At 41.9% G+C, this 21,080-nt stretch overlaps 1 protein-coding gene across 1 annotated transcript in view; it reads right to left on the bottom strand.

Moving 5' to 3' along the window:
- Nucleotides 1-21,080, bottom strand: part of COL21A1 (collagen type XXI alpha 1 chain) — a 128,464-nt gene that overhangs the window by 88,366 nt on the left and 19,018 nt on the right. Inside the window, exons 2-3 of the mRNA XM_020781776.3 lie at nt 9,436-9,561; nt 3,568-4,119 (exon numbers count right to left, since the gene is read on the bottom strand). Of these exons, the coding sequence (XP_020637435.3) occupies nt 3,568-4,119; nt 9,436-9,523 (640 nt within the window). The 5' untranslated portion in view covers nt 9,524-9,561. The remainder of the gene's footprint in view (nt 1-3,567; nt 4,120-9,435; nt 9,562-21,080) is intronic.

The following is a 21,080-nucleotide window of genomic DNA, read 5'->3' as shown; positions in this document are numbered from 1 at the left end:
CGTGCTTTTGAAAAAATTCAAAGTTGGCTAAAGAGCCCTTTAACACACAGAGAGAGTGTGTTTGTGTGTGTACTGGTTTCTTAATGCAGAATTCTCAAAGAAGTATAAAAATGCAAAAGCCAACTTTTTATCCCCAACGGCAAAGAGCCTTTTTTTAGAAATTGGGGGGGAGGGGTGTTTTCAAAAACTGCCTTGCCACAGAACATATGAGCAGCTGTTGTTTAAAAATGGGTGGGAGGTCTGTAGGGAAAATGTTAGCCCCTCAGTCTGCTGAACCAATGACAGTGGGTGGAGAAGGACTGCCGAGGTGGGATTTTCACTCACCCCTCCCCATCCTTTGTCCATCTAAGCAGCCTATTTACACCAGGGGAAAGTGAAACAAACATGGAGGATGTATCAGGGGTCTCCTACCAACTCTCCTCAGACTGAAGAAGCTGCTTAGATGAGTAGCGAAACATTTCAACCTAACAAGAAAGAAGTCCAGTTGAGCCATGACTCAACTTCCAGACCACCATACACATAAGTCAGTGCCACTAGCATCTCATTGTATCAGAAAATTAAATAACTGCAGACTCACTAAGTTCTCTTTGCCAAGGCAGGAAATCCACAGCTAAAGCAACCCTGATGGATGGCCATTCAACCTCTGCCTAAAAACCTCCAATGACGGAGTGTCCGCTGTCCTCCGAGGGAAACCAAAGTAGAATAGATAATTCTTTTCCTTCCCTTAATCTGGACACAATATTTCACTTGATGCTGCCTACAACTGCACTGGAGGGCCTGTTTCATTTTGGGTTTTTTGTTCTCCAATAGCTTAATATTTTCTTCTGTATGATGAGGTATTCGCTCCTTGTGAGATACCATGTCAGTTTGTATATTCTTTGTAAAAAAAAAAAAAAAAAAAAAAAAGCCCAAAACAAACCTGTACTATTATTTTTGTTGTTGTTTTCTCATGCTTTTCAATAAAGTTTTTTTAAAGCTACCTCTCCTAGTTTGGTGTCAATTGGAAATTTGATAAGTACACCCTCATTCAAGTCATTTACAAAAATGTTAAACAATCTTGGGCCCCACAACTGACACTTCGAACACTTCACTTCACTTCTGGTCAGAATGATGAGGAGCCACTGGTGAACATTATTGGGATATGGCCTGCTGATGAGCTACAAAGCCACTGAAAAGCAGCACTCTCTGGCCCACCATCTACCAGCTTATCTACAAGAATGCCACTGGGGACTTTGTTAAAGGCCTTCTTTATTTTTGCCCTCATGACCTTTCTCCTGCAGACACTCCTTATTATTCTGTACGCTTCCTTAATGAATTGCTCCGCTTTCTTTCCATTTCCTCTCACTGGACTTCTTTACGATTGTATCTTCAACAGATCACATTTAACCTCAAGTCATCATGAACTCCCTTCTGTTTGAGTATTCAGGATGATGGCACTTCACCCAATACTTTCATAAGCTTACTGAAATCAGCTTTCTTTTTGTGAGGGCTTGCTGGCAATTGCTCTCTGACGATTTTTCATCATTCCAGAATCAACTGAAGAGAACACTCTTTGGCCTCACTGAAATAGCTGGTGGTTTCAATGCTCATTCAAGGGTTGTGTCCCTCTCAGGACTCCCTCCCACCTGCCCCCTGCCGGCCCTGCTTCTGCTGAGGCATATTCTTCTGTTGACTGCTAAGGCTGCTGCAAAGACCAAGAGATGGTCAGCCAGCTAGAGTGTCATGCCCTTAAGTCTAGACTTGGGAATTGCCAGATGTGTTGACTATTAAGCCTGCTTTGGCAGTGGGATACATTTCCTCACTTCTCATGAAAATACCTTGGTTCTTAATATCAAAAGTGTGCTTCCTTCTGCTGGATAAACACTTCTTTGTTAAATTCATCTTATTACTTTGGGTTGCAAAAATTTCAGATGTCAACTCAAGCATGATCAAGAGAGCATATATATGTACTGGGGGGTTGAAGACACATATGCACATCTTCCACCATGTGCAGCACATAAAATACACACATCTTAGGGGAAAAACACTTAGGATTTCAAAGAGAACAGTTGCTAATCACTGACAAGGCTGGCCTAAACAGACAAATGGTCTGACTCAACACTGAGTATTTTTAATTCTTTTGAATTGCATTTAGCCATGGGACACTACAGTAAATACCAAAGACCACTGCAATAGAAAAAAGCTAAAACAGAGACTAAAACTAACAAGACAGGACTAAGAATTTAAAACAAATATCTATAAACTGTTATTTTCTGTTAGTTGTTCACAGAAGAAAACAACTAAAATGGACATTAAAATGATTAAAGTACACAGGATGGAGTTAAAAGATGACTAAAACTAAAAGCAAGACTATAACTCTGGACATTTGGTTTTCACAGAAGAGTAACATCATTCTGACAAAAGGCTGATCATCTCATAGAAATTCTATTGTAACATCTTGTGGTGTCTTCTTGCAAAATAACAGAAGAAAGCTTGTTTGTCATATTATCATCTAGGTCTATCTTTTTAAAAAGTATATAGAATATAATGTACAACGTGTACAGCTTGACCCTAGGCATAAACAGAAATCCACTCTAGTTAGAAATACACCCAAATACAGTGGTGCCTCGCACAACGATTGCTTCATACAACGATGAATTCACACAGCGATGGGGTTTTTTGAGGAATTTCCCCCATCGTTTAACGATGTTCTCTATGGGGGAATTTCACTTAACGATGTCCCTTTTTGCTCATTTAAAAGTGTCTTAAAATGTTCGAAACCTGTTTTAAATGCTTGGATTCCATAGTGCACCTTGTGAAACATGTGCAAACTTAATTTGGTTTTGTTCTGAGTCTGAGTCTTAATTTTTGGCGATTTTTTGAATTTTCTCTCATTGGAATGCATTGGACGGAAAGTTCAATACATTCCAATGAGAGAAAATTTTAAAAATCACTAAAAATTAAGGACGACTCAGAACAACATCAAATTAAGTTTGCATAGGGTTCAGGAGGTGGGCTAACGATTGCAAGCATTTAAAACCTGTTCCAAACACTGTAAGGCACTTTTACAGGAGCGAAAAAGGACTTCGCAAAGCCATTGAAATGTATTGAGTCGGCTTCAATACATTCCAATGGAAGAAACATTGTTTCACACAGCGATGTTTCCTATGGGTTTTTTCACTTAAAGACGGCAATCTGTTCCAATTGGAACGGACTAACCGGTTTTCAATTCATTCCTATGGGAAATGGTGTTTCCCAGAACGATGTTTTACACAACGTTGATTTTTTTGGAACCAATTAACATCGTTGTGTGAGGCACCACTGTACACCCAATTCAGATACATGTATTTTATCATCTGACATTTCCATGTCACTGAATGCCCAAAGGATCGCACATAGGTCAGAGTTTGAAAATAGCTTGTCCTAGAGTGATTCCCTTGGACAAATATTAGGTAGCTTCCTATACATCCAATAAGACATAATGTTGTTGAAATAAAACAGCTGTTCCTGTTTGTGTGATCAGCCCACCACAATGGCGTACCATACATCTTCTGAAAAAAAAAATTGCAAAGAAACCTTAATATTTACCTTCACAGAGTTTCTGCTTTATTACTTCTCTTATTCTGGATATTGCAATATAATCTTCAACATAGAACACATACGTTGATGATGGCTTGTTGGCAATTGCCTTCAGTTCATCCTCTTCTGTTTCCGAACCAACTCCAATGGCAAACAGAGTGATTTTGTTTCTTCTTGCCTCAGCTGCCACATCTTTGACATCATCTTGTGACTTACCATCAGTGAGAACAACCGCAATTTTTGTAAGGAATCTTGAGGATTTAGCAAATAGATGATCAAGCGCAAACTGAATTGCTTTCCCTGTTCTTGTATTTCCACCCAAGTACTGTATATATTCCATTCCTCTGACTAGGTTTTCATTGGAATCGTGAGACCCAAGTGGAATTTCAAGTACAGGATAATCACTGTACTGCACGACTCCAACTTGAATAAACTTTGGTCCTATGTTAAAGTTACTTGTAATGTTAACAAGCCATCTTTTGACAATTTCAAAGTTTTCTGGGCCAACACTGTAGGAACCATCCAAGATGAAAGCTAGGTCCGTTGGGGCGGTTCGGCAACCTTAGAAAAATAAAGAAAGAAGGAACAGAAAGTAATTGTGTTGCTGCTGCTCTTTTTAAACAGTCTAGAAATCAACATTTAAGTGAGTGGGTTCAGAGTGCCAGTATTCAGTGTTCTGTCTTCAGATATCTAGACCAGAAGAAACAATTTATTCTCAGTGGCTCCAATTTGAAAAAAAAAAAAAGATCCATCAGTCTTAATGCTTCTGTAACCTAGGACATAAACCTCACTGAATACAGGTGCATTTACTTACTTAAAAAAAGTAAACATACACAGGACTATGTTGTGCCTCTCATGGAAAAAAACAGGATCCTGACAGATACTGTCTGATTAATTTCAGCAAGTTTTAAGCACAACTATCTTTCTCTGGGGTGAAACTTGTATGTCCTATTTCTGGTTTTATCATCTGGCTATTTTAAGGCTTTCAGGAAAATATCTAGTGAGTTAATGTACTCCTACAGCCATCTGCTAACTTTCTAGTGGAGCTAAGGAAAAGTCACTGCATTACTATGGCCACTGGTGACCTCAGCAAGTGTTCGATAGTTCTGACAGAAATGCAGTACAGTGGACCCTCGACATATGCACGGCTCGATGTGCGTACTTTTCGAGGTACGGACTTCTCTGGCCGCAAAATTTCCCATCAACTTGCGGCCGGAGAATCGACCTACGGACTGGAAGGGGGAGGCAGGGAAAGCACCAAATTCAAATTTGGCACTTTCACCGCCTCCCCCTTCCAGTCCGTAGGCTTCTCTGCCGCCATGGGAGTCATTTCGGTGGCGGGGGGACTTCCAAGATGCCTCCCATGGCGGTGAAGAAGCACTGGAAGGCATCCGGAGGTCCCCCTGCCATCGCAGATTGTGCTTCAGAGGCACGATCGGCGGCAAGGGGGACCTTCAGAGGCATTCCAGGGCTTCTCCTCTGCCATGAGAGGCCTTTCAGAGGTCCCCCACCCCCACCAACGGAGGCTTTCCCAGGGTGGACCAGGCTACCAGGGGAGGGCTTCCCCCGGTAGGCCCAGTCCACCCTGGGAACGCCTGCGTCAGCAGGGGCGGGGGACCTCCAAAAGGCCTCTGGCAGTGGCGGGGAAGCCCTTGGAGGCCTCGGGCAGTGGCGATGGCAACAGCGGGGGAACCCCTGGAACGCTTCGGACAGGTAAGGCGTTTAATTTTTTGTGGGGGGGTATTTTTTTTTCCTTAGGCCATACGGATTACAGGGTTTTCAATGGATTCCTATGGGAAATGGACCCTCGACCTATGGCCATCGTTCCAATACAGATTAACTCCATAGGTCGAGGGTCCACTGTAGAACTAGAGAAGCAATGAGTCGACTCCTCCGTCAATTCCACTGGTTCAAATGGCATTCTTCCAGTAGTGATTTGCTTTATTTTCAGAAGCTGGAACTAGAGTAGTCCCACCAAATCAAAAGAACTTACAGATAAGTTGACTCACCACGCCTCTACTGATTCAATGGAGCTTCTCTAGTGCAACTTACTATGCTAAGCAATGGAATTTCAGCCACTGTGTACTTCCAATTCCCCCGCCCCAAAAGTAGCATAAAAAAGAAAAAGAAAACAAAGAAGCCATACAAATCCAGTATGAATTAATATACTGTCAATTTTACTGAATAAAAGGATACCAATGATTTTTTTCCTTTGGTCCTTTGGAAGCTAAAACATGGATCTACAGCGGTGCCTCGCATAACGAGCGCCCCGTTGAGCGATTAAATCGCTTAACGAGGGGCTCTGGGCCATCGCTGGAGCGTTCGCTCAGCGATGGCCCCTATGGAGTTTTTTCGCATTGCGATATTCGCTAAGCGATTCGCTTAGTGAATATCGCATAACAAAGCGGGGGAGAACAGCTGATTGGCGGTTCCAAAATGGCTGCCGGAAGGTCCGCGCCGCATTTTCGCGCCCTGCCCTCGCTTACCGAGGGCGCGAAAATGGCGGCGCTATGGAAGAACTTCGCACAGTGGTGAGTTTTCAAGCCATAGGAACGCATTGAACAAAGTTCAATGCGTTTCTATGGCTTTTTTCATTCCGCACAGCGATGTTTCCCATAGCGAGGGTTAATCCGGAACGGATTAACCTTGCTATGCGAGGCACCACTGTATATGAACCGACCTGTTCGCTTCCTCTGAGGGCTTGCTCTGTATACCACCATCTAATCAGGGTAGAATGGTGGAAATACACATTCAGGTGGTGGGACAGAAGCAACTTTGAGCAGCACCCTGTGGAATTCGCTCCCCTAAGGGATAGGATTGGCTCTACCTCTGCTTTTTGATGAGCAGTGGAGGACTTTTTTTAAAATGTAGCTTACCTTTCAGTGACAGTCAGCATGATTCAGCTGTTCTTTTTAATCTTTTCTGCTTGCTTTTGAATGTTAAGCCTTGTTTGGTTTAGAACTGTCTTAAATTCTATACTGTATTGTAGATACTGACGGCCAATGTGGAATGGTTCGCTGACATGCATAAACATGCAAAACAAGACTAGAGACCCACATCCGTCCAGAGGCATACTCCACAGCAAGGATTGGCAAAGTGTGACTTGAGGGCCACACCTAGCTCCCAGAGGGGTGCAGCCCTCAAGCACTCCTACATATACACTTTTCCTTTTTCTGGTTGGGGGAAGGGCTCTGAAAGACTCTTTGTGTCCTCTAGCAGGAGGGGCAACCATGTTCTAAAAAGGCCCCTGCACCTCTGTAGCCCTGCTATACCACCATTTAAAAAAAACTGGGCCTCCTAAAGAGTGTAAGAGGGCTTTAAAAATTTGCAGAGGGGAAAGGACGGGAATCAAATGAATGGAGATGTGCAGGGCTCAGACATCTGCTGGTTGACCACTTTTGGGGTTTTTAGCTAAATCCCTGTTGTCTTTATTTGTTAACACTCTCTCTCTCTCACTCACTCACTCTCTCTGTGCGTGCGTGCGTGCGCGCGCGCACACACACACACACACACACATTTAAAGCTAAAAACAGTAAGAATACAAATTATTTATTTCTTATTTTTACTGACGGATCTGTTCCTATTCATGGGATCAGGTTCCTGTTTTGAGAAACAGGAACTTTTAAACAGATGTATTATTCATCTGCATGGGTGGGATGGCAATGCATCAATATACATCGTTTTCCACAGGATACAGAGTATAGTTTAAGCTATTTAAGACACCACTGAACATTTTGTGGTTTTAATAAGTCACTGAAGAGAAACCACAAGCTCTCAAAAACCCACAGAAAATGGTCATGTCTAACCACGTTTAGTTACTTCTAACCACACAGGACTCTAATCATGTGCCAAAGTGTACCAGATCATCATGTGTGGTCAAGTCAATTCTGACTTACAGTGATCTTTTTCAGGGTTTTCCTCCTCAGTGTACCTATATTACACAATGGCTTTAGCAAGCATCATTGTAGTGAATTTCTGGCTTCCATTTTATTTTCTCCACAAAATCAAATTAGGGAAACTCCTCTCTTTCTTTAACCTTCTTAGCAACTTTTTGATTAGAATCATTATTCATTGATACTGCAGTTCTCTCTCTCAATCCTGAAACCTTCTGGAAGAGTAACGCGTGTGCCTGTATCTTTTATCTACCGAGACAATGTACACTACAGTGCAAATTATGGGCTAAGAATTGTGGCTTTCTATCTCAACCCTTGAGTAAGCCTGGTCCTGCGTGGGTCACATCTGATCTGGTGAAGGGGCTTCCCAAACAAAACCTTTGAGCAAAACATCAATATTCTATAGAGGCCAGATTAAACAAGTATTTTGGGCATCTGCCTCTTTAGTGCTTAAAAACCCATACCACTGCCTTTGTGAGTCCATATGTCTTCCCTACAGAGCAGACCAACAGTCAGAACTGTTTGGGAAAATATGGTCTGCTGTATACAGTCAATCCAAGGTTTTCTGTCACTTCTGACTTTTTATTTATACAATGGCTTTCCATTTACCTTGTGTTGTTCAGCAAAGGCAGCCTTTCTCTACACCACATTAATTTCTAGTTCTAAGAATACTGTATTATTATTATATTATGCCTTCCTATGTCTCAAAAAGTATGGGAAGTGTAAATAAAATGTTATGGTTGAAGCTTTGCCGCCCCTAAAAGTAAAGAAATTTAGACTACCAAACAAATTCCTTTTCTCACTAAAAATAGGTGCACTAATGTATAATTTTTGTCCTTTCACCTCAAGTAATACTACTTCATAATCCTACACCACATTTCACTCTATATAGAATATTACCATGGGTGTGGAAGAGCTGAAATAATATGCAGGTGTTGACAACATCAACATTTACACTGATTTCAGTGTGGCTCTCACCTTTGTAGTATCTTTGTAAAGGTAATAAGAAACTTACTTATTTGATAGTTATGTAGAAACAAGTGATTCTTGTTTATCAAAGTCAGAGTTGGGGCTGAACAACATGAAATGTACAAGATCCATGACTGGCTGTGATCTGCTTTTTTGTGACCTTTGAAACTGGCTTGACTCTCCTCAAGGAGTTAGAAAAAAAAAAACAAAGTTTGTTGCTGGTTTTCTCTAGCTTGTTGAGAAAAAGATCAGCAAGACCACCCTGTTAGGACACCATTCTAACTAGCCAGTCCAACCTGTGATAAGACTGATTAAGTAACCTGCTTATTGTTTACATACAATCTGCCAGAATTGGCCTGAAACCTTCAATTATAATGACATACAGCCTGGAACTTTGTGCCATTTATAATGTTTAACCTTATGTCAGGTATTTTCCCCATGGTTTCAGTCACACAGAAAAGTGGGCTGTAATTCAGTTGCAAGATTCAAATGGAACAACAAGGCATAGTAAGGTTCTACGCGAATGACATGCGGCTCACTCTTCTTTCTCTTTTCTTACCAACTGGAAATCAGCATTATAATACTGGACAAACTCTCACTTTCACAACTGGGGCCAATTATTCATATGTAACAAATTATGATTTGTTAACAAGGGAGAAGAGAAAGAGGACACAGCACACAAGAGGAAGGAGGAAGTAAGGGGGCGAGGAGGAGTGATCAACCCCAAGGCATGTTTGCATAGCAAACATTATATTTGAACAAAACTATGTGTTTTGTTTTTGAAAGTCATGATCTGGATTGAAAAAATCAACCAGAATTCTATTGTTAGTCCCAACTAGAGATGGGCACAAATGCCAGTCCGGCATTTTATGCCAGTTCGTTTTTCAGCACAGCAATGAAATTGTTGCTTACGATTTTATTTCAGGAGGAGCATGGGGGAGAGGTGAGATGGGAATCATTTTCAAGAAAAGCTCCACATTAACAAATGATGGTTGCAAATAATGTTGGTTCTTACTTGCTCTTCCTTCACCATCTTCAGCTGAAATGTAATCATGCAGCAGCAACATTAAAACTGCCTGAAGAATCTTTACGTTCTTTGCCATGTATCCAATATTTCCAGCACTTCTGATCCTAAAATAAACTAGAAAAAGACATGATTCTTTTAATACAATGGCATTAAATGCTCCAGTTGCATAGAAGAAAGAGCACAGCAATCATGACCACACTCTGTTTTTTCTTAGCACCATCCGAAATGTGTTGCCCAACAACAGGATAATATGGGGTGCTTCCGGATGAAGCTTTTATTATGCAACTGCTCTGCCTCAACCACTGAATTTTGTAAGAGGTCCAGAAGACATACATAACTGTCCATGTATTCTCCCTTTTCTCTCATGTTTCTTCTTAATGGGATAAAACCCTTCAGGGAGGTACGGGTGGAATTCCATGGTAATGCTTTCTGATTGATAGTGAAAGGAGCAATCCGACTGAACGCACACCCAGAATCTCCAACCTATAGTACGAGTGAAGATTGCTGGAGCTTCTCTTCCACAGATGAAGAGAAGAAAACACAAGAGCTAAAGGGCTTCAACAGTTTTTATACCAGAAGTTCCCACTCTTAGGTCCTCAGATATTCTTGAATGGATACTCCCAGAAACCTTCACCACTAGCTGTGCTGGCCAGCTGGAGTCCAAGAACATCTGGGGACCCAAGGTTGGTAACCACTCCTATAAACCACTCCTTCCCCGCTCCCCCTCAACATCATGGATTACCAAGTAGTTTAGCTAAAATTAAAGAGAAAACGTTGGCATGCAGCTACATCAACTGTGCACAGACATCCTATTACATTATCAGCGGTATTATATGAACACTCTCAAACTTTGCAATATTATAAAACAGGATTTAAACTATACTAACAAAAAAACACAGGTAGATGCGATATAAATGCACAATTTAAATCAGTTTCCCCAATTATACAGTAGGTAAACAATAACAGCAGGAAGATTAAGAAAACTTTAATTACAATGAATGTGCACAACATTAGCTCATTATCTATATTCTCCACCCCCTTTCTTTACCAAATTTACAAGGTTGGCTTCTTGAAACCTGGCCTTGTCTTCCTCTGTTTATGTTAATTGAAAATTACAAATTACTGAACTATTTCCGTTTTGGCATTGGAAAGATGAATGAAAATGGCCAACGCTTGCTGGAGCTTTGCTATTATTATGGTCTTTGTGTCAGCAACACATTCTTTAATACGAAGCTTCAACACAGAGTTTCCTAGAGACATCCAAGATCCAAGCATTGGCATCAGCTTGATTTGATCCTCACTAGATGCTCTAGCCTTCCTAGTGTTACGATCACACACAGTTACCAGAGTGCTGATTGTGATACTGATCACTCCCTGGTGTATAGTAGAGTAAAACTGCGAACAAAGAGATTGTATAACACGAAAAAGGAAGGAAGAAAACCTATTGACCATCAGCAAGACTCACGATCAAAGAAAAGTCAAGGAATTTGCCCAAGGACTTGAGGAAACTCTTCCAGGTCCGGCTAATGTAAATGCACCTGAACGATGGGAACATTTCAAGAATGCTGTGTATAACACCTCCTTGTCCACCTTTGGCAAGAAGACCAAAAAGATGGCTGACTGATTCGAAGCCCACTCCGAGGAGTTAATGCCAGCCATTGAGGATAAGAGAAGAGCTCTAACAGCATACAAAGCCTGTCCTAGCGAGTACAACTTGCAAGCTCTTCGAGCTGCTTGTAGCCAAGTCCAACAGGCTGCCAGGAGATGCTCCAATGATTATTGGCTTCAGCTCTGCTCTCAGATACAGATAGCAGTGGACACAGGTAATGTATGACGGTATCAAGCAGGCCTTAGGTCCAATGCAGAAGAAATCTGCTCCCTTGAAATCTGCTACTGGTGTGATCATCCAGAACCGAGCACAGCAGATGGAACGCTGGGTGCAGCACTACTCTGAGCTATATTCCAGAGATAATGTGGTAACCGAAGAAGCATAAAATAACATTGAGTGCCTGCCTGTTTTGGAAGAGCTGGACAGCGAACCAACCTTAGCAGAAATAAAAGCAGCCTTGGATTCCCTTGCCACCGGCAAGGCACCAGGAAGGGACAACATCCCTGTTGAAGTGCTGAAATGCTGTAAGGAGATCATCATCACCGAACTGTATGAAGTCTTTTATTTGTCTCTGTTGGAGGGAAGGTGGAGTACCACAGGACATGAAGGATGCAAACATCGTCACATTGTACAAGAACAAAGGAGACAGGGGCGACTGCAATACCTACCATGGGATCTCTCTTCTTAGCGTTGTAAGGAAGCTGCTTGCCCGTGTTGTGCTGAAGAGGCTCCAGGTGCTTGCAGACGGAGTCTATCCAGAATCACAGTGTGGATTTCGAGCTAATAGATCCACCACTGACATGGTATTCTCCCTCCAACAGTTGCAGGAGAAATGCAGGGAACAACAACAGCCACTTTTAGTGGCCTTCATAGACCTTACAAAAGCATTTGACTTGGTTAGCAGGGATGGCCTTTTAAAAATACTTCTCAAGATTGGATGTCCACCTCGTCTCCTTAACATCATCAGATCCTTCCATGAGGGAATGAAAGGCACTGTAATTTTTGACGGCTCGACATCAGATCCCTTTGACATCCGAAGTGGAGTGAAACAGGGCTGTGTCCTCACACCAACCCTTTTTGGGATCTTTTTTGTTGTCATGCTGAAGCATGCCTTTGGAACTGCAACAGAAGGTGTCTATCTCCGGAATAGATCACACGGAAAACTCTTTAATCTCTCTAGACTGAGAGCAAAGACCAAAGTCCAACTGAAATGCATGCGGGACTTCCTCTTCGCAGATGACGCAGCCATTGTTGCCCACTCTGCTGAAGACCTCCAACAACTCATGAATTGTTTCAGCAAAGCCTGCCAAGACTTTGGACTAACAATCAGTCTGAAGAAAACACAAGTCATGGGCCAGGGCGTGGACTCACCTCCCTCTATTACCATCTCCACACAAGAATTGGAGGTTGTTCATGACTTTGTGTACCTTGGCTCAACCATCTCTGACACCCTCTCTCTAGATGTCGAGCTGGATAAATGCATTGGCAAAGCAGCTACCATGTTCTCTAGACTCACAAAGAGAGTATGGTTCAATAAGAAGCTGACGACACATACCAAGATCCAGGTCTATAGAGCCTGTGTCCTGAGCACACCCCTGTACTGCAGTGAGTCCTGGACCCTTTGTGCACGGCAGGAGAGGAAGCTGAACACCTTCCATATGCGTTGCCTCCGACGGATTTTTGGTATCACCTGGCAGGACAAAGTTCCAAACAGAGTAGTCCTAGAACGAGCTGGAATTTTCAGCATGTATACATTACTGAAACAGCGACGTCTACGTTGGCTTGGGCATGTCGTGAGAATGGCTGATGGTCGGGTTCCAAAAGATCTCCTGTATGGAGAATTAATGCAGGGAAATCGCCCCAGAGGGAGACCACAGCTGTGATACAAGAATATCTGCAAGCGGGATCTGAAGGCCTTAGGAATAGACCTCAACAGATGGGAAACCCTGACATCTGAGCGTTCAGCCTGGAAGCAGGCGTTACATCACGGCCTCTCCCAATTTGAAGAGACCTTGTCCAGCAGGCTGAGGCAAAGAGGAAGTCACAAAAGCAGCAAAACCAGGGAGTTGGACAGGGGACAGATTGGATTTGTCTTCAGTGTGGAAGAGATTGTCACTCTCGAATTGGCCCCCTCAGCCACACTAGACGCTGTTCCAAGTCCTCCATACAGAGCACGACACCATAGTCTTTCAAGACTGAAGGATGCCTAACTTTCAATGATGAGGCATCCAAGTTTTCATTATCAGGTATAGCACCTGAAATCATTACAAAAAGATTATTTTATCAAAATCAATAAACAAAAGATGTCAAATGAAATGGAACCACTTTTGTACATTGAGTACAAGGTCGACTCAGCCTTCTATCCTTCCAAGGTCAGTAAAACGCCTACTCCCACCAAGTTCTACCCGGGTCACATGGGCGAGCCAGGAGGTGAGGCTGAGGAGCCTAACGCCGAGGGAGGCCCGAAAAGAGAAAACAAGAAATAGGGCCTTCTCGGCGGTGGCTCCTCGCCTTTGGAATAACTTACCTCCTGGTATTCGCGGAGCTCCCTCGCTGGGCACCTTTAAGAACCTATTAAAGACTTGGATGTTTCGGCAGGCCTTCTCACCAGATAACTTTTGATTTTCTTCTTTCCTTTATTGTTTCCCTACTTTTAATTGTTGTTGTAATTATGCTGTTTTTATGTTATTGTATTTTATCTTTGTTGTTGGCCGCCTAGAGTAGTCCGACGCGACTAGATAGGCGGGATATAAATTAAAATAAATAAATAAATAAATAAACAAACAAATAAATAAATAAATAAATAAATAAATAAATAAATAAATAAATGAATGAATGAATGAATGAATGAATGAATAAATAAATAAATAAATAAAATGAGTACCCAGCTCGCTCGGGGGCAATGTGGAGCCTGCATAATTAACTTGTAAACCGCCCAGAGAGTGCTTGAAGCACTATGGGGCGGTATATAAGCAGCACGCTTTGCTTTGCTTTGCTTTACAGTTAAAATTCCAGTTCTGTTTAAGCTCTATGACCAACTGTTATTGAGTTTGCTATAAAAGGGTAATTGTTTACACAGAACCCAGCAAAATCACTGGCATTGCCAATAACCTCTTATGAAACGCCTCAAACACTACAAAAATCTGAGAACCTGCTTTAAATTATGCCAAGTTTTCATCTGGCATGTGCAAATTTCCTCACAGTGCAGGTATATGGAAATAAATAATATTTTTTCTCTTCTTTCCTTTACAAAGAGCTGCCAAGGGAGTACAATGAGAAGAATGCCACCGATCTGCCAATAGGTATAATACAGCCATCCGGGAGAATTACAATGCCTGCTAACATTACCAGATCTTATGGCAAGAAGATGATGGCAGGAGAAATAAACAGATTTCCTAATTGTGCCATGCCTATCTTTTCAAAGGAAGCAGTAAAACAGGTCCAAAGGCTCTAACAGGTTACTGTACAAAATATGTATGGTGCAAATGTATTTAACTGTTATACAGTATGTCAAACAGAGTGTGAGCCACATCCATATTTGGGGGTAATACCAAGATAATAACCATGGCTAAATAAACAATGAGAAGAGATGGACGCTAATTAAAAAATGAATCACCAAATTAATTTTAAAAATCACTAATTCATCTATTCATTTTTGTACAAATCAGTGCCGCCCCAAAAAATATGAATCAATGAATTTTTAGAGATGTTTTATTTGTTGGGCTATAAAATGGCCCCCAGGCACCTAAAGATGCCAAAATTGCAGAGAATCTTCCTCTACAAGCCCTGCAAATTTGGTGAACATTGGATTTCATATGTCCAAGTTATACACCCACAAAAAGCACCCTCCCTCCTGGAAAGACCTTCCCAAGCACCTAGAGGCACCAACATCATAGAGAAGCTTCACCTGTCTCTCCTCTACAATCCCTCAAAGTTTTGTGAAGACTGGGTTTCTCCAAAACAGTTGCTCAAGGACACCTTCCTGGGAAATCCACTTTGTGGGTATATAACTCATACATCTGAAGCCCAATCTTCGCCAAACCTGGAAAGCTTGTAGAGGAGTGGCAGGGGATGTTCCCCTGCAAGCTTCGTGCTGGCTGTGTGTGTGTTTACAGGATTTTAAGGCAAAAATGAATCAACAAATTGACTCATGAATTCATCAGAAAAAAATCAAAAATTTGTGACTGTGATTCAACAACCTTGACAAATCACAAATCAAAATGAACTGCTGTTTTTCTGATTTTTGCCCATCTCTAATGATAAGCAAAAGTTTATAAAAGTACTGTACTCACTTCCTCTCCCTCCTCTTTTCTGTCATGAACCAGCTTTGGCATTTTTACTGTAGTTTTAAAGCTTCCTGTTACAACCAAACCAGGAAGATACAGTTTAATCTCAAATTCTGATTTCATATGCTGGTTAGGAAAAGAAGAGATCGCCAATTTACTGGTTCAGATGCCATGGAAACTGTAACTTGAAATAAATGATAGAAGATGCACCAAATGTATACATCAGGAGAAGGTGAAAGATAAGCTATAAAAAGACCACTCACGATACAGTATCTGTACCAACTTCAGACCACAATCCTACAAATGTATGGTCTACACTTCCTACTTCCCATGGACTTCAATGGGATTTAGCAGCCTATACAGAATTGCAGCCTTAGCATTTCTTAGCCTAAATTTGTGTAACAGTGCTGCCTTTATTTATTTTTTGCTTAACTAGTACATTTAGGCTACAATTGATGACAGGAAGCCAGATTACTGATTTATCTTGGACTCCTACCAGTAGCGTTGCATTTTTATACAGTTCACCACCGCCCAACCTTTTTTTTCCTTTCTATAAACAAATCTTTGAATAGTTTTACTGCTGACTTGGGATATGGTTGTATAAAAGGTAGTACTGAAACAAAGGACAAATGCATCATTTATTTCTGCCCAAATACCAGTTTCTGCTTACTTACATAACAAGAAATAATTCCAAATAATACCTTCAATTAGAGATGCAAGAAGTACTTTGTGAAATTTCTCATTCTTGAGACTTCTTATACCACTGAGATTTCCCTGCTTCGCACAAAAACAAGACCCTAGTCTCATTTTCTCCTTTATTTTATTTGCTTTTTGCCTGTTGTTCTGCACAGGAAACTGCCAGATTCTGCCCAGTTTAATGCCCCTTCTGGTGAATCCTATGCAGGGAAGATCCCATTCTAGACCGAGCTGTAGCAATCTTTCATAGCTTGATGGTTTCCCTGCCCTCTGAAGGTGAATCCTACCCTTGTATCTCAAGTGTATTCCTCTAATAAGCAAGCTTTCTTACACTTTGAGAAAGTGGAAAGTTGTGCTCAAGTCATGACTTTTGTTTTTTCCAAAGAGCAGAATCGACAGGTTGTAATCCCACATTCACTTAATACAGAGCAGGCTCAACTGAGCTAAGTGTAATTTACTTTCATGTAATCTCTGCAGTTTAAATGAAACCCATCAAGGTCTACAATATAACTCAGGAAAGCACATAAAAACAGAAATATAGTATTGGTACAAATATTATATATAGATAAGCTAACAAACATGTACCAGAACATGATCTCCAGTACCATCACCAATACAGTGGTGCCTCGCTTAATGACAATAATCCATTCCAGGAAAATCGCCATTAAGCAAAAACATCGTAAAGCAAAAATAAAAACCCCACTGAAACGCATTGAAACCCGTTCAATGCGTTCCAATGGGGTAAAAACTCACAGTCCAGTGACGATCCTCCATATGGCGGCCATTTTCGCTGCCTGTATAGCGAGGAATTCGTCCCTAAACACCGCAGGGAGCCATTTTAATCACCCGGCGGCCATTTTGAAACCGCCGATCAGCTGTTCAAAAAACATTGTTTTGTGAAGAATTGGTTCTGGAAGCAAAATCTTCGTCGCTATGCGGTTTCATCGCTAAACGGAGCACCCGTTAAGCGAGGCACCACTGTACTGGGAAGAAAAAGAAGTCCCAGGAAGGAGGAAAGAACTTGATTTTTCCTTTTCTTATTAAAGCAGCATGCTTTGATAGTAACAGCACGGCATCAAGTCTATTCTGACTTACGGTGATGCTTTCCAGGACTTTCTCGATAGCGAGTACTCAGAAGCAGTTTGCCATTCTCTTCTTCTGAGAGTACCCTGGAACTGCGCAGCTTGCCGAAGGCTGTACAGATTGGCTCTTCTAGGATATGCAGTGGGAAACTGAACTTCCAACCTCTGGCTCTACAGGTCAAATACTTGGCTCATACAGCCAAGTATTCAACTCATAGAGCTATCCAGCCAGCTTATCTGCACTACTAGTAATAATACTGTACTAACATGAGAGTAGCAGGAATAGAAGCATGGAACAAAGAAGTTATTCATACTTTAAACTTAATTCCAAAAGAGGGAGGATAGCCTGAAATACAGGTTAAATACTTAATCTCAAACACATTCCATGTGCATGTGTGCTATCATAGAATCTGCTGAGAATCAGGGTTTCATTTCAGTTATATTACATCCACTATTTGTCATCATGGATAGTAAACTATTTGGAGATACAACTCCCCTGCTCTCAGCCAATACACCTAGAGCAAGAATATACTTTCAGTCTGGACAGGAAGGACAATAAGTATAGAAAATGTCTGCACTAAGAAATAATCATGAGACTCTATAGACCTTAACAGAAAACATACTCACCACATACAAGGCTCATACTCACCACATACAAGGCTACTTACTCCAGTTTGCAGCTATCAACAAGAGATTCATAAGGAGTAACCATTTTATTTTACAGAACTTCTGCCTTGGCTTTTTTTAAGGAGAAAGAAAGAAAGAAAGAAAGAAAGAAAGAAAGAAAGAAAGAAAGAAAGAAAGAAAGAAAGAAAGAAAGAAAGAAAGAAAGAAAGAAAGAAAGAAAGAAAGAAAGAAAGAAAGAAAGAAAGAAAGAAAGAAAAAGAACACAGTGGTTGGCTTTGAGCACATGACCTATCAAGCATTAATGGTACATGCACAGCTACCTCATTTAACATTTCAATAAATTGGTGAGGGCACATCATTTCAAAATATACTTCCCTCTTTCAGGCTCAACAAATTGATACAATGAACCATGTAATTATGGTATCAGCAACACCCCTACATTAACTCAGTCTGTCCAAAGCTTTGAAATTAACCAGAAAAGCATCTCCAATGATATCTGTGCAAAGAATCTGCAAAGGTTCTCAAAATCCTGATAGAAATCTAAACGTCAACACAACACAACTAATGGCAGCTTATGGGAGACATTAAAGGTCACTCTGACTAGCACTCCAAAAATATAAACAGCTCTGAATTATTTTTAAAAAGTCACCCAATATATGAGCAGTGGAAATCAAAATAAGCCACATCCGGTAATATTTATGGAGCAAACTATGGGCTCTTCTTGGCTTCCATATGGCATCTAATTCACTCCTTCCAGCTGAGATCTTTCTATCCAGCTGGTTCATAAGCACTTAAAAAGTTGCTGTACTTCAATTCTTCCTTGTCCTTTTGCTTAGTTGATCTTCTCAATTTTAAAGCCAAAGCAGTGTGATTCAACTTTTATTCCAATCTTCCAAAAACCATGTAAAAGCTCATTTAGATCAGCCTGTCTCCCAAAAGAGAGTTAACACTTCCCTCATATCGCACTGTGATGTGAAATCAGGCCATTTCAGTTGACTTACACACTGGAAACTTATTAAAATATAACTGCAGTAATGAATGAAAGGACACACCATATCTAGATGATCAGATGCCAACTGTATTTCATTCACCTTTTTTGGAGAGAATAAAGCAGCCACACATATTTTAAGGATGACAAAAAAAGCAAAGCACTCACCATTCATTCTATATTAATTATAGAGGCCATTGTCCAATTTTGTTCCAGTCCTATAGGGAAGTATATGCGTGGGTGGGGCACCAGCACGTGCTTGGGGGAGGCATACATGCATGTGTGCAAGCATGGAGGGGTGTGTGTGGGAGGCGGGAGATCTGTCTCCGCAGCCCAGTCCTGCCAAGGCCCCAGCCCAGTACTGGGCTGCAGACCGGGGGTTGGGGACCCCGGCTATAGGGAACAATAAAATACAAGTTGCACCTATTTCTAATGACATGCTAAACATGTGATAAGAAACCTATGGTCAGATTGCCAAACCCTACAAGCCCCACTATGGTTGGCATATTCCCCCCTGTGAGGGTTCGTTGTTCGGGGCTTCCCACCCTTCCCAAGAAGGAGTCGAAACTGCTTTCTCTGCCGTTAACTTTTCTTTATTAAACGGAACAAACGGAACGTCATTTTTAACTGGTGACTTTGGTTTAGTCTCTTGCCCTGAAACAGGGTCGGGCAAGGGTATCCATGTAGTTTCAAAAACAGCTTTAACAGGTTCAGAGTCCCAAGGTCCAACAGGGACCTCCCCCAACAGTTTGTCCTTCCCTTCTTGATCAAACGGACTCAATAATGGGAGGGTTTCTTCGTCTCCCATCCAACCCCACGAAAGGTCTCCTTCTCTCGGCGAGGCACTCCAGGGACCAGGTAACAGCCCATCTTCTTCAGCTCTTCTATATGCCATGCCTGTCTGGCCGCCCTTTCCCTTTCACTTGCCTCTTTCGCCTCGGCCAGCTTCTTACGCCAGAGCTTAGCCTCCGTCTCTCCCCAGTAAGAGGGCTTCTGCATCAAGCCCCTCTTACGCCTCCTTTCGGCCTCCTCACGAGGCACTCGCACCTGCTCCCAACGCTTGGTCCACGGATCCTCTATCCAGACCATCTCCCAACCACCGGGGATATCATCCCGCCTCAGCGTTATATCCCCCAACCCTCCTTCCTCCCCCATTAACCCCACCTCCTTTCTTCCCTCCAATTCTTCCTTATAAGGACCGGGAGTCATTAACCCCTTGAGAGCTTCCTCCAAGTCGCTGGTATCAACCGCACATGACACCTTCCCCTCTGGTGGTGCTTCTCCTGACTCCTGTGCGCCGGCACCTGGGTCTTCCTTACTACCAGGGGAGGTAGGAGGGCTAGTCTGGGTCATTTTGGAGGTCTTTAAGAGAGTCGGCTCTATTAGAAAGACCCGAAGCTTCTGGTCTTTCCCTTCACACACACACCCCAAAAAAACTATCACACAATTACACCTGTGCAGTAATGTGGTCTGTAAGAGTGTGACCCATGAGCAAGGATATTTCTGACTAAATCCTTAAATAGGTACATAACCTTAGGAAATCTACAACCAGCCTCAAACTCCAATCAGCATTATGGGTTACCTTTCAAAGATGATAAAGTGTAGGCAGGCAAGGGTCACTTAACACTGCAGAAGCACTGCAGAAATGTGATGATGACTATTAGCCATTCCCAATCTTTTTTTAACCATGGCCATATAGACAAAATGAAAGAAATATAGTCTAGGATTGTATAAATTGCATAAAGAACCTTACAAGGTGGTGTGTGAAGAATTCTTTCCAGCCTGTGGGCCCCCTTCAAATGTGCCAGGACCTCTCCCCCTCGGGGGGGGGGGCATATGGGCCAGACTGAGTATGGCTGGACTAGATTATGATGATATTGGTGAGATACATAATAGACTCAGCTTGTGATATAGATAAGTTTTGATTGGCCACATTGATAGTCTTTTTAAGAAAGAAAGAAAGAAAGAAAGAAAGAAAGAAAGAAAGAAAGAAAGAAAGAAAGAAAGAAAGAAAGAAAGAAAGAAAGAAAGAAAGAAAGAAAGAAAGAAAGAAAGAAAGAAAGAAAGATTGATTGATTGATTGATTGATTGATTGATTGATTGATTGATTGATTGTATTCACAAAGGCTTTCGCGGCCTAGATCTAATGGTTGTTGTGGGTTTTTCGGGCTCTGGCTGTGTTCTGAAGGTTGTTCTTCCTAACGTTTCACCAGTCTCTGTGGTCGGCATCTTCAGAGGAAAGCACTGTGATTGGTTGGTTGGTTGGTTGGTTGGTTGGTTGGTTGGTTGGTTGGTTGGTTGGCTGGCTGGCTGGCTGGCTGGCTGGCTGGCTGGCTGACTGACTG

The sequence above is a fragment of the Pogona vitticeps genome, chromosome 1, assembly GCF_051106095.1.
Source record: "Pogona vitticeps strain Pit_001003342236 chromosome 1, PviZW2.1, whole genome shotgun sequence".
In the NCBI taxonomy this organism is placed as follows: Eukaryota; Metazoa; Chordata; class Lepidosauria; order Squamata; family Agamidae; genus Pogona; species Pogona vitticeps.
The sequence above is the reverse complement of the archived record's forward strand: the minus strand, read 5'-3'. Positions and strand labels throughout refer to the sequence as shown.